The sequence below is a fragment of the Numenius arquata genome, chromosome 3 (genome assembly GCF_964106895.1).
Source record: "Numenius arquata chromosome 3, bNumArq3.hap1.1, whole genome shotgun sequence".
In the NCBI taxonomy this organism is placed as follows: Eukaryota; Metazoa; Chordata; class Aves; order Charadriiformes; family Scolopacidae; genus Numenius; species Numenius arquata.
In genome coordinates, this window is record NC_133578.1 from 37,844,824 (window position 1) to 37,866,610 (window position 21,787).

Here is a 21,787-nt window from a genome sequence, read left to right on the forward strand (position 1 = left end):
GGAGTTGGAGAAATGGGGTTGTTTGGCGTTTTATAAAATTTCCAACTTTACAAGTTTGCTTCTCCCAGTCCCTGTTAAAAGCACTTTGAAGTTTGCCTGTTGTAAAATTCTCTTTTCATAGGGGGGAGATGTAGAGTAAGATACATATATCAGTTTAACTATGAAAGTAAAACTTAAGTCTATAGGCTTTGCCGTCCCTTGTCACACAAGTATACTTTGTCTATATAGAGTAGCTATCAACACATGTCTTTTCATCTAAAACTTCTTCCTTTTCTGATAAGGTATTTGGAAACTTTGCTACGGCAAGTCAGCAATGGTCACATAGCCTATTTTCCAGCCATGAAGGCATTTGTGAATTTGCCTACAGAAAATGAGTTGACATTTAATGCTGAGGAATACTCCGACATATCAGGTAAACTTTGATGTTCTACTGAACATTTGTGAGGGATAGTTATCATATGCTGGAGTAATTGGAGTAACAGCAGCTCTTAGAGCATTCTATTATAGACAGCACTTGTTAACTTTCAGTAGTATTCTAAGTACTTTTATTCATGCTGCCTCTTTCTCTTGAGAGATCTTGCTTTTCCTATTTTTGGTCAGAGTAGGGTTGTTGCATTTGAGCTACAGAGATAGGAGTATGATGTGTTGGTGAGTGCTGCTACAGTTCTATTACAATACAACTTCTCATACCTAAAATTCTATTTTGTGGTAAAGTATTTTTGCAATTAAAACACTATTGCTAGATACATGATGGGCATCAAATAAGAAGGAATGTTTGAAGTAGAACAGTTTGTTTTATTTCTCAGAAATGAGAGCCCTTTCTGAACTTCTGGGACCATATGGGATGAAGTTTCTAAGTGAAAGTCTGATGTGGCACATTTCTTCACAGGTTGCTGAGCTTAAGGTAACCTTGGGAAAATGGTGGGTGGGAAGGCGGGTTGTTTTCTGCTTAAGCTTCCTTTAGGATATTTAACTGTGCTTCTGCATGCTGTCTTCTTGAAATGACTGCATCAAACAAACTGGTAAAGCTGTGAATTTTATTTTATAGTACATTTGTACATGTAGTATGTGTGTATCCCATATTCTTCAACAGCTGAATGGGCAGGACTTGATGCAGGCCCTCTTGATTTGTTAGGTGCCCTAAGTTAGTAGTCAGCTCTCTTCTTATCAATGGGAAGAGAAATGTTTTTCAAGATCTTTGGGTGCTTACAAAGCACTGACCCAAGTCTGACTCTCAAAACTTACATTTGAGATTTTCATGGTATCTTAGCCATCTATATGGACTTACTTTCTTTACCATGTGTGTTAGCATTTGTGGTTCAGTTTACATGGATGGGAGACTTCGGGTCTTTTTTTCTTTGTTTTACTCTTTTTTAGACATCCATTTCCCTCTAGCTGAACAGTATCCATTTATATAAATGTCTATATTCTCATAAATAAACCTGATACCTACAGCAACAAACAAACAATAGAGTTGGTGCCATGCAAAAAAAAAAAGGAAATATGGGCATGTTAAGGAAGCTAGTTGCATGTATACTCAAAACAATGAACAATGACAGGGGAAGCACTTGGTGTCTTTGTAATTAACTTTCTGGAAAGGAGTTCTAATAAATTTAATAATGTGTACTACTTTACCAGGGTAGTTATACTATAAAAATGCCAGTTATTGGCATGGATATATTTGCATTTCATATGATTTACTCTTTTAATGTCACTTCCAAATTTAATTCCAAGTTGTTATTACATCTCATCTTCAACTTACTTAGCCACTAATTACAATAAGGAATTTTTTTTAGCTATTCATTCATGCTGTGTTATTAAAAACGCACATGAATACTTAAGAGAACTAAGGAACTTTCATTTTTTTCTTCAAGAACAACTTATTATTGTTAGCATACCAGGCCTTTAAAAGTGTGTGTTTCTAATAAGGTCCCATATTACAATTTCAGAGACCTCGTTCTCCCTCTAAACATTGTGAGTTTCGGTGCTGCTGAGTTGCTAGGATGTATGATGCCCTAAAAGATCTGAAGCCTTTTATTCAATGTCACAGCTTGAGGAAAGGAGCTGCTCATCCTTTCCCAGCTGCCACAACAGTGTTCAGCAACCCTGACCTGAGTGACCAGCCAGGCAGGGTAGTTGATTCATAGAATCATAGAATGGTTAGAGTTGGAAGGGACCTTAAAGATCATCCAGTTCCAACCCCCCTGCCATGGGCAGGGATACCTCCACTAGAGCAGGTTGCTCAAAGCCCCATCCAGCCTGGCCTTGAACACTTCCAGGGATGGGGCATCCACAACTTCCCTGGGCAACCTGTTCCAGTGTCTCACCACCCTCACAGTAAAGAATTTCTTCCTAATATCTAATCTAAATCTCCCCTCTTCCAATTTAAAACCATTACCCCTTGTCCTGTCACTACACTTCCTGACAAAGATTCCTTTTGCCCATTCCAACTGTTGAGTTTTAGGATGAGACTTTCCATGTGAGAATGCTATGATTTTAATGTTAAATTCTGTAACTCCTGGCTATGCGCAAAGTGACATCTTTGTGCAAAGTGACACAGTGACAAAGTCACGTTTCAAGTAAAACACAAAGCCATTGGGCAGATGTTTGCTGGTTCCTGCTGTCTTTGTCTACTTACTGTGGTTGTACTTCCTCAGAATTGGTACAATTGGTATTGTAGCTCTGTGTGATTATTTTTTTTTTGTTTTGTTTTTTAAAAAGCAACTTTAAATTGTCTCTGAGATTTGTTGTTTTCTGATACTGCTAAGGATAAGCAGAACATAATGTAGATCCACATGCACATGACCACATATTTGGAGGAAAAAAATAAAGTACTAAAATGTTCATCTCTTTGGCTGAGAAGCAGTTGGCTTAGCAAGAGAGCGCAGAGAAACATCTGTGTTTGGGGGAAGGAAGCAACAAGAGGATAGAATGGGGAATTTATTAAGAGTAGGGTTCAACATGCTTGCTTTGCTTCCCGCGGTGGGACCAGGTGTTGGTTTTATATCTGAAGTTTAGGACTGGGGCGAGGAAGGGAAGTTTGCCTCATTTAAGTAACTATTTGAACTGTATTTGAGCCAGTTCCTTCTAAATCTTAAGCTAATGTGCTGGGTTTTTTTTTGTAAAGCTGAAAGCTTGACTCGGTAACAATGTGTGTAGGCTATTGCCTTCAATCTTGCATTCTGGAGAGCTTTGAGGGTTTTAAATTAAAATGTCGCACATCTGCCAAGTTCTGATACATCAGTTGGTTTAAAATTGCCCATCTTGATTTCAGTACAAACCAGTCTTGCTTTGGCTTTCAGCATAGAAGTACATCTTGTGTTTCTACGTGTGTACACACATTCTTGGAGGTGCCTCTCGTATACCTTATTTCTTTCCTTGCTTCTCACCGAAGATAGGAAGAATCAAAGTGGGAAGACCAGGTGGATTATGGATAGACTTGAGCTTATGCAGACAGCATGGCCACGACACACTGTCATGGAAGACTGAGAGGTCAAAGCTGTTGGACAGGTCTGCTTTGCACAGGCTACTTTTCTAGGAGGAGGGAGTAAACACAGACCACCATTTATTTCATAGCAGCATCATAGTTTTAAGTTGTGCTAGTTTTTTCTCCTCCTGTGGTGACAGGAATATTTACTCTGAAATTTAATTTCCATGCTTGCCAGTTGCTATGTTTTCCCCTGTTTTCAGGGTGGATTGAAGCAAAGTAAAATGCAACCATTAAAGCAGTTAACAGGACTATCAAAGGTCAAATTTTCTCAGATCCTTAGCAGTAGGTTTCTGCAGGTATGTCTCCTCTTAGATTTTACATTATATATCTTAAATTGTGGTCCAGGCTTATAATAGCCTGCATTTGATGAATAATAGTTCTTCCTGCTCCCTCTGTCATTGCTTCTTTTGTTTGTGCTGCCTAGTAATTAAGGTGGATTAGAATGCATCCACTTGAAAAAATAAAACTATTACTAATCACTTTGGAAAACCACCCCCAATCAAGAATATCTTGTTTTCTTTCTCCATCTTCCAGTTCTTTTCTACCTTGGTATTATTTAGTATACAAAACACTAAATTAAGTCTTCTTTATAAGAAGGGAAGCATTTTCTTCATTTCATGTTCAGAGGCACACAAGATATCTGAATTTTCTTAGCTGCTGGTTGTCCCCTACATAAAGAGAGATAATCATATTTTCCATTTCTGAAGTATGCTACCTTGCGTGCAAACTGCAAAAATATTTTATGTCAGAATAAAATACCTATTTCTTGCTTGAAGAGAGTTTAAAAATACTACTTTGCACAACGTAAGTTCCTCAGCTAGCAAGAAACCCTTTTTGGATCTGACGTTTTATAGATGTGATTATGCAATCTCCGTAATTTAAATTTAAGTCTGATATATATTTGGAGAGTGATTGTAGGAAAATGACTACATTTACCCTAATGCTAAAAGTTGCATGTATGACAGTTCTTACAAATTAGAAACAGGCACATATTTTTATTTTCTTTTGGTCAAACTGACATGAAAAATACTGAACTTGAGTTTAACTGTTTCAGGCTAAGGTGTTGGGACTTGAATGAATATCTTTGGTTTTATTTTATATTGTAATGGAAGAAAATTTCAAGTAAACTGCACCAAGGTTGAACAATCCGGCAACCTTTTTGTTCCATTCTTCAGTTTTACCGACACTATTTCTAATCCTTACAGCAGAACTAGTGAAAGGAGCAACCCAAAGGAATGGATTGCTCTGTGAATCTGCATTTTTATTGATATATGTATACTTTTCTTATAAAAAGCTAAACTAGAATGAGGAGCTTTTGTTTGACTTCACTGAGTTTTGTTCCCTTGTCTTAAGAAGCTGTACACGTTACTGAATATAAAAATCACGTTCCAATGGGTATCTGATGCTCTGCTTTTTGATTCAGAATTTGGGTTTGGGTAGAGTAGTGCCTGACGATAATACCGATATTGTAGTCTCATTAAGAACACAATGGGTACATCTGTATTCCATGAGTTAAGTTGCCTCTTTGGCAGACTGAAATATCCTAAACCACGTATTTATTCTGTTAACATACTGAAATCTGTAGCTGACCTGAATCCTTGCTTCTTTTTAGAAACTTGTAGTGGAGAACGTTGAAGTTCTAACACAAATGAGGACTAGCTTCGACAAGCCTGAGCAGATGGCAGCACTCTTTAAAAGATTATCATGTGGGTAACTAGCAAGGTCCTACTAAAGATATGGAGTTTGTTTTTATCTTTGTCTTTATAAAGAAAACGAGAAAAATGAATTTCTGTGTCCTAAGTATATAGAAGCAGCAAAACGTATGTGAGCTTGTATAAACTGATGCATCTTTTCAAAATCTTCCAGTCGTCTCATATACAGGGAAAATGAGATTTCAGTGTTAATTAGTACACCAGCACTATAGCAGTGATGAGCTTTGAGCATTTTTTCTCTTCGGGGATGATAACGCATAGCTATAACTACCGGGTGCGTAACCATAGAATAGAAAACAGGCTTTTTTGACACACGCTTCTGATTTGGTTCCGTCACAGTGTAAATAGCATCCCTTGGAAGGATTTTTACATGTAATTATTTTTATCAAAAAAATGTAACAAAAATAATTATTATAAAGAGACATATTTGGCCTCAGGAAAACACAGAACTAATGTTAGCATCCAGTATTGTCAGCTGTGTGCAACCAGGTTCATTCCATGAAGTGGTTAACAGGATACATCTACTGAAAATCCCTTTGTCAACTTGGCTATAAAAACTTGCTTAAGCACTATTTATTTTGGGTCTTCTAAGGAATGCCATTGTTTCGGTACCTTGTGTTTTTCAGTATTTTGTTAAATGTTTTTCTTTCTCTTTTTTGAAGAATTGAGCTTGTAATTATCAACTTGTTCACTATTGTTCTTCTCTCTCTCCAGCTGTTGACAGTGTTTTGAAGAGAATGACAATTATTGGTGTTATCTTGTCTTTTCGGTCTTTGGCACAAGAAGCGCTTAGAGATGTAAGAAATAACTATCTTCCAAATAATTTTCATTGTATTTAATTTAATGGAATTACAACATATTTGAAGCTTCACTATTTAGAAATGCTACCTCTTAAAGATTGGCATGTGGGTAAAATGGCAAAGTTCAGTCAAAACTGAACTTTGAATTCCAAGTTGGGTGGGGGGAATCTGCTTTTTGAGTACTGTTCAGTGAACTGTTACATTAACATTACATTAATTAAAACATAAGTTTTAGTTTGAGCATGCTTCTCAAGGTTTTCTCTGTTTAATACATTGTAATAGCTTTCTTTTCACTATGTTTGCAAACTGCTCAATTTTAAGTTTATTGGGCTTTAATCTGCAAACAAATTCATATGCATAAAATAAAAAACTAATTTAAAAAAAAAAAATAAGTCTAGTAAAATAATGGTAATGTCTAATTGATCATTAATATGGGAAGTATTTTGTTCTGATTTCGCATGTGTTTGTGTCTCTTAGGTCTTATCCTACCACATTCCTTTCCTTGTAAGTTCCATTGAGGACTTCAAAGATCACATTCCAAGAGAGACAGACATGAAGGTAATGTTTGGCCCAGAGGGTGATGGAGTCATTTTGGGACCGTACTGAAAATATGTAAGGGGCAAGACTTTGATGCTTAGTGTGGAAAAATCCAGAAGGAGAGAACACACTTTTTTTCCAAAGAGCCAAGAAGTTGTGTGTCTGCAGACTCCTAATGTTCTGGGGAAAAAACCCCAACTGACTGACAGCATAAGCACAAGTCTCTGTCTGCCTGTGATCACATTTGAGAACTTTCATGAAAAGAATCAAAACCAAAATTTATCAAGTGTTAAAACATGACTGAGTGACAAAGGGAAGAATACTGAGCTGCTTTGTGGTGTGAGCAGCGTAACGGATAAAACTAAATGTTTCAAGAACTCTGTGTTCGTGACTGGAACTCTATGCATGTAATAGCTACAAGCGTGATTTTGACCTTAAATTGAAAATTCTTGTGAACCCGCTATCTAAAATGCTTGAAAAAAAGTTAGCAGCTTAGATAAGGCACTTGCTTCTGAATGGTGGAGTGTTCCCATCCAAAAAACAGTCAGTACATCATGTGCCTTCTGGACATGTATGCACAGTATCTGCAGCCTAGCTGGTTTTTTAGTCTCGTATTGCAGCCTGGAGCCTGTGAAGGTTTACAAGCTTCTTAATGGTGTTGTGGCAATTTGATTTGCAGAGAACGTGTGGTGGGATATGCATTGCACAACTCTTAATTCACTTCTACAGAAACAATTTTAAGAAACCTGCTCTTGAGCAAAGTATGGTTTTTGAGGGCTGGAATATGGTATTACTGAACTTCAAGTTTATGTTTCGCTGTTTACTCCTGAAGAAAGAAACTTAAGTTCTGTTGTGTATGAAGATTCACTAAATACAAAAACCTACCTTCTCCTTCTTAAAAGTACATTACAAGAACAGTTCAGAGTCCGTTACTGTGGGCCTCTTGATTTCAGAAGACAGGATTTGCATTCTGTCTGAAAATGAGTCAGAGGTTGCATGAAGAATATAAGTGACTGACGTTTCACACATATGTCATTTCACTCCAAAATATAATCACATGCTCTTTGAAACTTGCAGTGCTGATAAACCAGCCATGAATGTTTGATGTCCCAGAAAACATTGAAATGCATACCAGAATAGAGGAATTCTGTGGAAATGCTATGGAAAATTAACTTCAAGGATACTGACTTACGATAAAAATTATATCAAAATGATGCAAGTTGCCTTCACACTTCTCAATAAAAGTCTTTCTAAAATTCTCACCTGTAGTTACAGAGAAAATCTCTGATTACCAAAGCATTGTGTCCCATTATTGAACTTGAGGAATTAGTATGCACAAGAGATATGAAGGGAAGTTCACTGCTTGCTTTGTTTGATCTTTTCAGAAAGCATCTTATACCCTCTGGTATCAAAGGGGTTCTGAAAAATATGGTGGATAAAGGCTGCAACAGTAATCATTGAAGATAGTATTTTACCGTTGATATTTTTAAGCTAATGAACACAGATAATTTCAAAACATCTCAGTGGATCTCTAAAGACATCACTGAACTCATTTGTGTCAGCAGATAGGAGAAAGCGTAGTACTTGCTGCTGCTCTTCTGGAAGTCACTGGGGTAATTTGCAGTCACTGGGGTAATTTGCAGTCACTGGGGTAATTTGCAGTCACTGGAATAATTGGATGGCAAAAAAAAAAAGCTATTTGCTGCTATATTAAACCACGCTGAGGACTGTTCTCTGGCTTGTACCACGTAGCACCGCCTAGTTCCCTCTGCTTCGCATAATACTTACCTGGTGGCCTTCTCTGGGCCTGCTGTAGTTACACTGTCATTCTTAAATATACCTATTGCGTGTGTGTTTTTCTAGTTCAAAGTGCCTGAAATAAAATTTAAGTGCTGTGGTACGGTCCACCATGCTGGTGTTTCCATGATACCAACCGTAGATGTCACGTCCTGTGGTGTGGCATGATGCCATGTAGGCTTGTTTGAGACTACATAGCTTGCCTGGATAAAGTTAGAGGACTGTGCATGAAGGAGCCAAGCCTGTGTAGGCTTGTCCATAGTGCCTACTGGGAATACTGGGAACTCTGACATATGTTACCCCGCAAATCTGCCAGAGCTTTGTCTTGAGAACAGCTTGTTGGAAGGGCCAGAACTGTGCTATGATCCTGCTAACAATTAAGCCCTGTGGACAATCAGCAGCTCATTGTCTGAGCTTTCTCCCGGCCTTGTCACATACAGCAGTGCAATTGTAGGCAACAAAGGCTTCTTTTGGGACAGTAAGGCAGACTTGTTTTTTCTTAAATAAAGACATGTCAACAGGCAGATATTTACAGGGCTTTGTACAATGGATTGGGACAATTGCCCAACTGGGCATATTTTAGGACATAATAAGACCGTAATTTCCTATGTACTGAATTTACCAAGCAAACCATAAATAGCTTTAAAGCTGTTGATGAAATAAATACTTATTATGAAATGTTATTTTTAGTATCTCTGAAATGTATGATTTGGGGTGACTGGCAAAATGGGGGTTTGTTCTCCTTTTATTTGGTTATTTTTTATATTAAGTCGTTGGGTTGCCTATACAGGCTTTTAGAAACAGGCTTGCATTTGTTCCGCTATTGCTCCTTAACCAGTTTGTTGTGAAACAGCTCTCATCCAGATGCTCTGGAATTCTTTTAATGCAGGACTGTACTCAAGCTAATATTGTATGTCCTGCTGTGCACTGTGCAAAGCACTGTGCAAACAGCATTGTATGCTTTTCATATCAGAACTTGCACTTGGGTAGCCAGGCTGGAGCACATGACTAAGGATAGACTGCACAACATCCCCCTATGTGGAGCTGACCAGCTATATATGAGAATTTATGGGCAAAGTGTAAAACTTCTCAAATATTAATGTCAGTAAGACACGTTGCTAGCATTTCCCGTAGTCCTTCATATTTGATATAAACCTGCTTTTGCAGAGATTCATCTGAACTACAGCCCAAAACGTAAATAGGGTAAAGAGAGAAGAACTGTGGTGAATGTTTGTTAGTGGCAGTGAAAGATACAGCCTGGAACATGGAATACATTTCACGATGCTCTTAGTCCCTCCAAGTGTTAGGGCCACTGAGAGTCTAATTCTTGGCACTTGGAATCACTAGACACTGAATCTGTATAAAATTTGAATGCTGTAACATTTCTGCCTTACGCTAATATTTGACCACATTGTGACTTTTGGCTTTTGTCTAAAAAGATTTGCAGATGTTAGCTGATACCTCAGGTCTGGTAGAGAAAATCTGCTAGTTTCTTTTGAACAGGGAAGAAGGATGTAGAAATAGCTAATTGGAAGTCATAATGTTTGCTTTGGAGGTAATGTGGAAAAGTATACAAGCTTCGTTTGGCTTGACAAAATGAAGTTATAATTTAGCACACAAAGTACTGACCCAGCTGTTCAGTGTAGATTAGAAACAAACAAAAATCTAGAGTCTCTTTATCTTGTTTTAGCCAAGTCCCTTAAATTCCTTAGTGCCTCAAACACTAATATGAAGATTTTAAACATCACAGCAAAACTGTGCTTCATCATCTTTACACAAAAATCATTCCATGTTGTCATTTTTGTAATTATCTTTCTTCTGGTCTTCAGGTGGCAATGAATGTATATGAACTGTCATCAGCTGCTGGATTGCCTTGTGAGATTGATCCTGCCTTGGTTGTAGCACTGTCTTCCCAAAAATCAGGTAAGAAGTTACAACTTTAAAAGTGTAAGTGTAAACAAAAAAAACCCAGCCCACAAAAAAACCCAAATAAACAAAAAACCATCTCAAAATGACAAAAAAAACAGGAGGAGGCAAAAAAAATGCAGCCAAGCATGGAAGTGTTTAAAATGCTAGAAGGAGAGTTTTATATCTTGAGTCCTTTGTATTCATTTGATGAACTCCACAAATGGCATAAGAACATGAATTAATTTGTGCCTGCTGCCTACTGATGTGTTAGCTTGAGAATCTTTTCAACCATATATGAGTTAACTTGTTGACCTCAAAAAGAGTAAGTGGACGTTGAAGGAGTTTAATAGATAATGATGAAAACTGCTGTAATTTAAAGACAATGAAAATAGGACTCTATTGTGAGCAACTACAGACACGATCAATTCGGTTGTGCAGATCTGTAACAGATCTGTGTCACATAAGTAGACATTAAGAGCTGAATGCACTTTATGAATTTAAGAACATTGTGTTACTCGTACGTTACACAAGTGTTAACATGAAGCTTTCAAGGAGAAATATGGTAAAATAAACTTGTTAATGTTCTAACGTGCATGGTGCTTCCTCTTACTTGCTTTAAAGCACCACTGTCTAAGCTTTTCAGTTTTGTTTACTCTGGCAGGTTTGAAGGCTTGAAAGCACTTCAGTTTTTTTTACAGTCTTCAACTTTTTTCCCTATCTTTCTTACTGAGCACTTTATTGCTTTTTTCCCCATTACCATTGTACTCAGCATATTAAAGTCTTAGTAACTGAATGGTTAGAAGTGATAGAGTGGCAGCGGTTTCCTTTCGTTCTTGTAGATAACAAACTGGACATTTTGAAGCTCCACCCTGTATCTTTTGGCAAGACTGATGTAATATTCTTCCTTTTGCAGTATAGACATTGAGTTTGTTGTTGATGGGTTTAAATTTCAGTTCGGTCAAACATCTTACATTCTAAACTACCTGCAGTTGAAAGGAAATACTTTAAGATGACTTCTTTAACTAAAGAACTTTGGTTTTGTTTTTAGAAAACATTAGTCCAGAAGAAGAATATAAAATTGCTTGCCTTCTCATGGTCTTCGTGGCAGTCTCCTTGCCGACTCTGGCTAGTAATGTGATGTCTCAGTATAGCCCCGCCATTGAAGGTAATGTAGAGTCGGCTAAATATTTACAGTGAATGCTTTCTTTGTAATAGTCCTGGAAGCTTCTTGAATACTTTTGCTTCAAATATTTACTTATATTTTGTAGTAAACAAAATTTGAAAATCAGTGTAGCTCTAATCCAGGAAAGTTCCTCTGAAAGTTACTTTAAAAAGCATTTACCTAACTCTTGTTTGAGTTAACGTTCTATGAAAAATGAGTCTTCTACTTGAGATTTTTAGAACAGTTCAAATACTGTAGGGGGCAATCTTGTCCTAATATATGGAATTGCTGGAGTATGCGTTCTGCATTAATTAGTGTGAGACTTATTATATAATAGTATAGATGTTTTAGTAATCTTTACATTGGCTTTGGGCCACTCATACAAGGTGTCTTTTCTATATTTAACGTGCTGTTCATATTACTAAGCATAAAATTTTGAAAACAGAATCTGGAAGGTGTAAGCTGTGAACAGAATTATATCCTACACAGTAGTTCAGCTTTCTTAGTTAAAAAAATAAAATCTTTGCCTCAAGGACATTCTTTGCACGTAATCCACAAAAAAAAGTTCTCTTTCAGACAAAATTAAGGGGAAAAAAAGACTGACAAAACTGTTCCAACACATACAAATAAGTCACCTTTCAGCTGTTCAAGCTATTTCCTTTGTGATGTGTAGCATGGCTCACATAAAAGACCATATTTATTCTGCAACCCTTTACTGGGTACAGCATGTTTTTTCTACTTTTTTTTTTAAGTTGCATTATTTTTAATCTGGTCAAAAATGAACTCACAAAATGTCTAAACTGACTTCTGCAAATTTAAAGTCCTAGGAAAAGATCAAAAATTCTGAAAGACTTATGTATCAACTAGTGTAGTATGCAGGCCACATTTTTTGAGAGACCCGAGATTATTGTTTTAAATATGGTTAATTGACGTTTTCTTTAATTTTGAGAGATTAGGGATTTTTTAACTCTAGTTTAATTTTAAACAGATAATGTAGCCTTTTACTAGTTGTGAAGAAGTTCTATAAATCTCTGATGCAATGATTAGAACTTGAACATTGATTTGAAAAGTTGCAAATTTGGAAGTTACTAGCTTTTTCTGATGAATAGGGCGAACGATCTGTAACCCACAGAGTTGTTTAATGTTGTCTGTACTCTCATAGTATTTCTGCGTTTTTTTGTGAGCTTTTTCAAAGTCATGACGGCTGAATGAAAATCCTAGAATATAGGCAAGAGCAGGGAATATCGCATGTGATTGGGTGAGGGGCACAGGTAGAAACTGGCTTGTTAAAGGACAGTCAGGTTGGTTCTCTTTACTCAATCCAAATGAACTTGCTTATGCGTGTTTAAGACCACATCTCTTAAATATTGTTTATAGTTTCATAAAAGACACCCTCTGGAAGCACTTTCTGCTACCAGCTTCTCCTTCATCTTACCTGCTATAGAGTCTCAAAAATTTACTACTTGCCAGGGGGACAGTACTAAAAGTTCTTAACAGTGATTGTTTTCACATTCACCCCTCTGCAAATTTATTTCTAAGTACGTGAGTCAGGCTAGCTGGAGGTTCTCCAGCAGGTTAGAGCTCATGTGGGTTTGCCTTCTTCAAACTCCCTTCTCTTCCGAGGACCCTCTTAGTCCTCAAGGTCTGAGCTGGCTGAAACAGATAATTCTATCTTCTGCCTGTTTTATATCATGTAGCTTAAATACTCCAGTTTCTGTGATTTCATTTACATTCAGTAACTCTTAACATGAAGTCAGAAAAAGCCTGTTTCAAAGTGGGTTCTTAAAGTAAGTGCAGTTAGTAAGATCTCATAAAACTGTGGCTGGAGAGAAGTTACATCTAGAACTCAAAATAAACCCGTATTAGGAGTTGCTCCTGATTTTATGAGATGTGGTCTCTGTATTATGTAATTATTTATTGAGTGGGCTCTTTTTTATTGAGAGGAAAACAGTCTGGCAAAAGGAATCTGTAAAATATGTTCACTCTACAAAAATAACTGAACAAACAGAATAGACCTTGTCAGTCCTGCCTTCCTTGCATACTACTACTTTTTCTTGTGTTCTGCCCTTATTGTAGAACATCTGGCTTTAGACACTTAATATAGATGCTATTTCCAGGATGAGAACTTAATAAAGGCTGCTTTTTATGAAGCACATTCCCTGGACAAATCCTGAATTTATCCATCAACAAGTCACAGATTTGAAGGAGTTTCAGCTTTCTAATCTGGCAAGATGTACCTCCCAAATACAGACAGTTCTTGGACAGATTTAGCAATGTCTGCGTTCTCTCTGCCTACTTGAAGATCAAGTCTGTTTCTTCCACAAGCTCCAGAGAAAGGCTTGGACTTTAACAAATCTTTATTTTTTGTTCTCAGTAAGAAATCTGAACTGCTAGTCAAATACCAGGTTAGAGGGCTAATTTGTTGTCTAGAGGCTAGAATAGAACAGTAGCCTGCAAGAGGTGTAGCCTTTCCTAAATACTTAAAACCTTTCGCAGGTTGGAAGACAACAATTCATCAGCTGAATTCCCTTGCTGATGCTTTTTCTACAGTCTCTGGGACATAAAAATGAAGCCATTTCAAAGAATCAAGCCACTTCAAAAACAAATATAAACTTAAATTAGCAGTATTAAGCAGAACAGGTATTCTTGACTGATGTTTGAGGAAAGTAGTGATCTATCTTTTTTTTTTGACTAGCATATTCATGCAGCAATATTTAATTAAAAAGTAGGAGATGGAGTAGAGGTATCAACTCTGAGGGCCTGCTGGTGAAGATCCACAGGGATCTTTGCTGGGACCTGCTAGTCAACATATTCATAGACCATCCAGAAGAAGGATGAAGAGTGAGAAAATTTTCATATTGTGTGAAGTTTTTTGAGGATATTAGAGGAGAAAAGAGCTGCGGATAGATATTATAACACTGAGTAAATTGTGCAATGAAATGACAGGTAAAATTCATTTTAAGTAAGAATAGTAATATGCACGGGGGGGGGGGGGGGGAATTTTTCTCACGTGGAGTGATGGGGTATAGCTGACCCCACTATTCAGGCATGATCTTGGAGTTACGCTAAATGACTGAATGAAAAAATGAGCTCAGTGCGCAGCAACAATAAAAAAGAATTGGTAAGAATCAGTAGTGTTTGCGTGCTTGTAAGCTTTTTAACTCCTTCAAAGTCCTCCTCATTTTCTTATGCTAGCACTTTCCCCAAGGTATTTCCCCAGGTGTCTATTAATTAAGTGGTAGATTTATTCTTAATTTGCCTAGAAGAGATGTCAGGCTTACTGAGGAGTGGTTCTTCTGCTGTCTTTTAAAACCGGTGTCGTTTAATCACCTTCTAGGCCTTTGAAGCCTGGGTGAATTTTAGGCAAGATGTTATGTACAGCAATTAGCAATTTGACAGTTTTGTTCTTGAGTTCCTGTAGATCTCTTGGGTGAATGCTGTGTGGGCATGGCAACTTGTTCATTTACACAGAGGGGAGAAAAATAGCCAAATAGCTTGGAGAAATCCTGCTTGCGCGTGTCTTTTTAGCCTAGTCAAGTGATAATACTCTCAAGTTTAGTAGAAGCCAAATAAACTTCCAATGTATTATTTTTTCCTTATTTCTAAAAGCCACAGGGACCTTTTGTCATGTTGTTGTGACCATTACAGCGTTCAGAAGGGATCTGTGCTTCTGGTGGCTTTCCTGATACCTCGTTCAAAGTACGAGTACTTGGCACCCGTTGTGTAAGATGCTAAACGTTGATCTTCCATTGTGACGAGTCTGTTTACTCTTCAGTGATATTTTCCAAAGAATACTGTCGTTTTCAAACATGATGCTGAGGTAATTTGTATATGGTTTTGTTTAGGGCATTGCAACAACATTCATTGCTTGGCAAAAGCTATCAACCAGATTGCTGCAGCTTTGTTTACCATCCACAAGGGAAGCATTGAAGACCGTCTTAAAGAATTTTTGGCTGTATGTATAACTTTATTTCTAGAGCTAGATCTTCTAAAAAGAGAGGAACTCTCACCTTCTAATGCCCCTCAATCTGTTTTTATCCATAGTCTAGCTTGCACAGTGCTGTCATTAAATTATCAGTGTGTTTGTCATTGCAAGTGTTACCTTTACAGCAGCAATCGGCCATGAGTAATCTTGATCACAAGGGTGTACGATAAAGATTTAGATTAATATGGATGAGTATCGATTAACCAACATTTATTCAAATAGCAGTATTTCTTCATAATGCTTGTAATGTTACTTACTTTCCTGTAGCTATAGCCTGCAGAGAAACGAAATAGAATACAGTGTTGACTTTGATTAGGAGATAATCAAGTGTGGGTAAGTTACTTTCCGAAGTCTAGCAATAGGTTAAAATTTGTATCTTAACACGAAAAATATCCGTTGACTTCAGGAAGTATTTTCAAATTCAGGTGGAAAATGTAATATTAATTTGGGATACAGTGCAATTGATTTCCTATAAATCTGGTTTTGGTGGATGAGAGGGAAAAGCATATTGTTAATACAAGTCTCTATGTAGATTAAATTTAGTAGTGGTCCTTTAGCAATAGTCAGCTGTGGGCGTTGTTGGAAAGCAAAAGTAGAAAATCAATACAAGTGGCATTATTTTTTTTTCAGAATAATCTTTAGTATTTTAGCACATCACATTGTGTAAGAGATACATGTGACTGGAAAAAGAAATATGCAATGCATATAAAATCCAGGTTCTGTCTAGCAGACTTTTTCCCATTATATATTGGACTCTAGTTTACTTTCTCAAGGTAACTCAAGAGCACCTTTTGAGTTGTACTTTTTGGCATGTCTGCCCTTCTTAAACAGTAACTGTCTGATAGTGGTATGTTAGAGAGATATTTGGGGAGAGAAATTTTTATGCTTTAGAGTAGGCTGAAGATCAAAGCTTCTGAAATCCTCAGTGATGGTTAGAAAAAAAATCAAAAGCCCTTAGGTGGTGGTGATGCATTTTAAATACTTTTTGTTGTGCTGCCCGAGTAGAAATAGAATTTTCAAAGTGACTCTTAATTAGCCAATACTTGAAGGAAAACTAAAAGCTAAAACAGCAGCTTTAATTTTTAAAAATTACTACTGATTTTGAGTGATTCTTGATTTTTGCTGTTTGGCCTTGAAATATGAAAAAAAAATATCTCTCCCTTACTTTAGATGTCGTACACACTTATGAGGGTGGGATAATGGTAACTTTCTGTAACGAGAAGTCCACAGAAACTTTTTTTTTTCCTTAAAAGGATCTTTAATTTCTGGAAGTGCATTGCATTTTGTAAAACAGAAGAAAAGCCTTTGGCCGTTGACCTTGTCTAATGCAACTGCTGGCTGTAAAAGATGAAAGAAAAATGGTTGTGTCAAGTTGCATACGTTTGACAAGTGAAGGAAACCAGTATAGTTTCATGTGATAAAAACACTTTTGGTATGAGGCTTGCGTTTTTTCAGTGTTTATGAACTGGTTTCAGACCACTGCTTTTATTGCACAGACCGTGACTTGACGGTTCAGATATTTTGATTATCTCTCTTTTCTAACACCTTTTATATATCACTTACCCTTAGTCTGAAAGAAAAACATTTCTCTTAAGAAGAAAATGTAGTGCTGGCGATGATCTGCTTTCCTGTCAAAGTTAATTAAATACAGAAAAAACTTACTGGTGTATCTAACACTGAGTATATATGCTAAGATTATTTTTGAAGATTCATTTTATATTTCAAATTTATTGATGACAGAATTTGTTCAAGAAGAATCTTGATAAAGATTTTAAAGTTAATGTTTTAAGGTAAAAACCATTTCTGGAAAATGTGGTTTCGGCAAATTGCCATTGCTTCGTGTGAGGGCATAAATGATGATTGTACATATGAAAGTTGAACAGAGTTTTTTGGTTTTTTTTTTTCAAATTTCTGTAAGACATGAAAACATGGGCCACCAATGCATCTGCAAATTAAGTATTTTACTGTATTCTGTCATCCTGAGCCTGTAAATATCGAAGTAGGTGTTAACAAGTTTCTAGGATGTCTTTTAAAACTAGTATTGTAGGATTGCTCATGGTCTGGTGTTATTCGTTTACATTTGGGATGACATTTCTTCAATTAAAAATATAGTTTAGGAAGTAAAATTTAATTTGTCCTTCTATTGCAAAATGGATATAACTTCAAACAATGAAAACTCCAATCACTTTAAATCTTACCAAATGGCAATAAGTTTATATGTGTTTTGGGAAGGACAGAGGAAGTGAGATCTTGATCCCGTGGAAGTTCTGTCATTGATTTTGGTAGACTTTATAATGGTGAACCAAAGATAACACCCAGAAGTTCTTTGCAATAAATTAGTTCACTTTTTATATTAAAATAGCATGTATTGATTATTGAATGCTGCTAGAAATAAACAAAAATGGCTCACTGAGACTAAAGGCCAGTGATGGTTCATGTGTTCAGGATTATTTACTTTCTTTTGTAGCTACTAGTGTCTGGCTAAGATACCGATTTCTTCAGAAAGGTTTTGTGTGTGAATAGCAAAATAGCAGAAGTTGATTGATGCATTGTTTTATTTATTGCTTTGAAATACTTGTTTTTATGTAGCTTGCATCTTCTAGTCTACTGAAGATTGGCCAAGAGACGGACAAAACTACTACAAGGAACAGAGAATCTGTTTACCTACTACTAGACATGGTAAGCTTTTGTCTGTTTTATGTGTTACTAACTTAAGGCATGAGCTCCACATTGCGTCATTCCACAAGGGTCTTTTGGGTGTCATCTTGCCATCAACCAGTGGAAATAATTTCTGTGTCATTCTCCCTGGCATTCTAATGTTGGAAATTAATTTTTTTTTCATTCCCCCAACACACACACACACACATTTTTACAGTCGTCTTTTGTTGTCTTGGAACACTGTTATCACGCTGTTCAGATAATTTTCATTGATCATACAGCACATACAACAGTAAAATAAAATGTCACCTTAAAGAAGCAGTGTTCAGAGTGTGTGTGGGAAAATCCTCTCTGCTCAGAGCTTTTCCTTTCAGAATTCTGTGTCTTTTGGAAGTGGCAGGAGTGCTATATGATGATATATATAGGAAAGCTAAGCAACTGTCTTTTAGAAGTGATGACTTTATAGCAATGCGTTTCTTCACAACGTTTAAACTTTGTATTATTTCACTTTGCTGTGAGGTATGTGAGTGGCGTTGTGGTGCTGCAGACCAGAAGTATCTCCATGAAATAAATTAGCAGCAGCAGGCAGTAGAAAGTGTTCTGCAAAACCATGTGTTTCTGGTATTTTTCAGATTGTGCAGGAGTCTCCATTCCTGACAATGGATCTCTTGGAGTCTTGTTTCCCTTACGTCTTGCTGAGAAATGCATACCATGCTGTCTACAAACAAAGTGTCACATCCTCTGCCTAAGTATCTACTTACTGGAGATAAGACATAGCACGCATCTATGTGGCCTCAGTTTTATCTGTAAACTGTGGAGCTATTTTACTTTATGGCCTGATGAACAGTTTTGTGGATTATAAACTTTTTCCATAAAGTTGTATTTCTGATCAGTGGTTTCTTAATATGGTTGTACTACAATATAAGCTTGGTTTATTTTAGGTTGCACATTCATGGAAAATCTTTTTTCTCATTTCTTCCTTCTTTTTTTTTTAATTTTAGAGCATCAGTTATGTTTAAAAAATACTACTTCTGCTATATGTTTTTTGATATTGATCATGCAAAACAAAAATTGCTTGTTTATTTCCCAAAAGAAAAATGTATCTAGTGATTATTTTAGATAGTGTAGCTTTCATCTGTGTGTAAATTATTTCATATAGGGAGAGTTATAATCTTGTACCTATTGTTCTTATTGAAAACAAATATTGGATGTGCATTTCTGTGAAGTAATTACAGCATTTCTAGTTTTATTTTGAAACATTCACCAATCTACGTACTATGACACTATCTAACATTAAAAATGTTATAGGACTGCTTATCCTTCAGACAGCGATCCTCTCCTGATATTCTTAAACAACAGCAAGTGGTGTTGTTTGTATAAAGCATAGTGGAAATTTTTTTTAAACTAACTTCTGTGGTGCCCTGTTGGCATTAACACTACCATTGTACCCTGCTGTATAATAAACATTCTTACACATTTATCACATGTTGATAAAATGTTAGCCCTTAACCACTTTTTATATGTTTTAAATTTTTGAAATTCAAGTGTACCTTCCATAACATACAATAAACACTAGACTGTATTATCTGTAGGTGAATTATTTTTAATATAAATGTTATCCTAGTATTTTAAGCTTAAGCTGTGCTGTTGTGCATTGATTTACATCTCACAGTTCATTAAATATCAATCCTTAGAGCTTTTATGTGAAGACTTCTTTTAATCCTTCACCTTTTAGCTTCTGCAATAGTGAATCTTGTAAAAAGTTGGAAGAAGGAATTAAAAACAATGTAAAAAGTGTCAGTTTAGTGCCATTATCCTTTAAATCTTAATCGTACCTAATAAAGCGAGAAAAGCATTTATATAGTACGTGGCGATGCCAGTTGTACCCATAGAAATAAATGTATTGTTTAAGTATAAAACTTGAAATAACCGTAAAACAGGAGAGTGTTGCTAAAACCGTAATATCAGGCATTACCGAGACAGATGTATAATAGGCCTTTTTTTTATCAGTTGTGCAAATTGGCATGCAGGATAGCATTGGCTCATTTAGCCTGAAAGCTGACCAGATGGTTGTGCTCTTTAATCCACAGCGTATAAAAGCTATGTGTTTCTCAACAGGCTCTGGACATTGTATAGAGCCCCTGTTCTTGATGCGACTTACATGCATGCTGGTAACTTTTTCTATTATGAAAGAGCTGTTGTGTGCTCAGTTACAATAGCTTCCTCTGTCCAGAGGAAAAAAATGCTGGAATAAAATTGTCCTAAGGAAGTAAGACAGTACCTCTATATTTTTCCTAATTATGCATTTTATGTTATAACCATGGGACTGTTTTAAAATTGATAATTTAGTACCCTAATGAAGAAGTTTATTCATAAAGAAGTTAGGTCGAATGTGAGACTTAAGAGTTCTGTTCTATAACATTTATAATCTAATACGTTCAAATGTCTTGATTTTAATTGAGGTTTTGATTGTAATGCAGCCGTTTGTGGAAAAATTATGCCTATTTTCAAGACCGACTCTTGAAAAACTCAAGTTTAAGAAATAACCTATTCTGTGTCTTGAATCTTTTTAAGTACAAAGCAGTTGTATTTTGTTGCTTACCCCGGACCCCTCTCAGCTCTCCGCGATCTGAGGTGTTACTGAGCTAGGCCTAGAAAACAGGTCATCTCTGACAAACAGATGAGTGCAGTATCACTGCGAGAAGCTACTTCGGATGCAGTCGGGTTAGATTTAGTCATGAACCTTTTAGACCGAGTAGTTTCCGTGGAACCCTTAAGTGATTTCGCTGTGCTGTCTGGCACACAAATGCCTGAGGTGATGCCTTTTGAACTACCCTTCTGCAAGAACTCGGGGCAAACTCAGAACCAAACCAAAGAATGGGGAAATTGGGGAAGGATTTTGTGGACTCATCCATGTGTTGGTTGGGCTTTCAGGTGGTTTTGGAGGGGTTTTGGGTGGGGGCTGGGAGGGTGTCCTTGCTTTGTTCTTGCTTGCTATATTTCTGTTATTTCTGGTTTCAGCTGAGCCACCACAAAGCTACTTAGGGTTCAGCCTGCTTGTGGAAGGCAGAGCACATCAAGCGTAGTCCTCAAGGCAGCCTGTGTCCATACACTACACAAACCACAGTAAGCCTGTCAAACCAAGTTTGGGGAAGAAGGTAGAGAAGAAATTCTTTCTCTGGAGTCGGCAACGCCATGTCCACAACTTAGTAAGTTCAACTGTTGACATTGTATATTGAGTCATCTCAGGTGGCCTTTTGTGCGTTTCCAGAAGTGTTTGTAATTCCTGGAGCATGAAGCAACAGACGGCTGAGCTGGTCCCATATGGAGCCAGTTTGGATCAAATGTCTAATTCGCGGGGGAGGACTCTGCCTCATGCGAGAGAGAGCATGGAAGAAAAATGTCCTGTTGCTGCCCAGAAAACTATTTTTATAATTTAAAAAGATGAGTCCATCAGGACAAAAGATTATCATTGAAAACAAGGGCTACTGTTAAACCTTTTTTGCTGTAGAAATTTGTTTTCTAGATAGGAAAAGGAATTGGTAACCAAACTTGACACTTGGAGTAAACTAGTTTTGATGCACTGGAGAATGGCATTCTCCCCAGAAAATGTTGAAATGAGGCTGGTGATTGGAGGAGAGATATGAGCCTTCTTCAGCAGGTCACCGTGGGCTTGTATAACTTCAGAGCTTATTCATTCCAGATTCAAGAATTCTCAACTGTAAGTAAATAAGCCTT

The 21,787-nt window shown here is 36.8% G+C and overlaps 1 protein-coding gene across 4 annotated transcripts in view; it reads left to right on the top strand.

The window, feature by feature from the left end:
* NCKAP1 (NCK associated protein 1) overlaps positions 1–19,840 on the top strand; it is a 60,670-nt gene extending 40,830 nt beyond the window's left edge. For all 4 annotated transcript variants that reach the window (XM_074145797.1, XM_074145798.1, XM_074145795.1 and 1 more), the window contains 10 exons: positions 282–412; positions 807–904; positions 5,103–5,196; positions 5,917–5,999; positions 6,480–6,560; positions 10,166–10,259; positions 11,293–11,409; positions 15,252–15,361; positions 17,981–18,070; positions 18,682–19,840. In XM_074145797.1, coding sequence (XP_074001898.1) covers positions 282–412; positions 807–904; positions 5,103–5,196; positions 5,917–5,999; positions 6,480–6,560; positions 10,166–10,259; positions 11,293–11,409; positions 15,252–15,361; positions 17,981–18,070; positions 18,682–18,798 — 1,015 coding nt within the window. In that variant the 3' untranslated portion in view covers positions 18,799–19,840. The remainder of the gene's footprint in view (positions 1–281; positions 413–806; positions 905–5,102; positions 5,197–5,916; positions 6,000–6,479; positions 6,561–10,165; positions 10,260–11,292; positions 11,410–15,251; positions 15,362–17,980; positions 18,071–18,681) is intronic.
* The last annotated feature ends 1,947 nt before the right edge of the window (positions 19,841–21,787 follow it).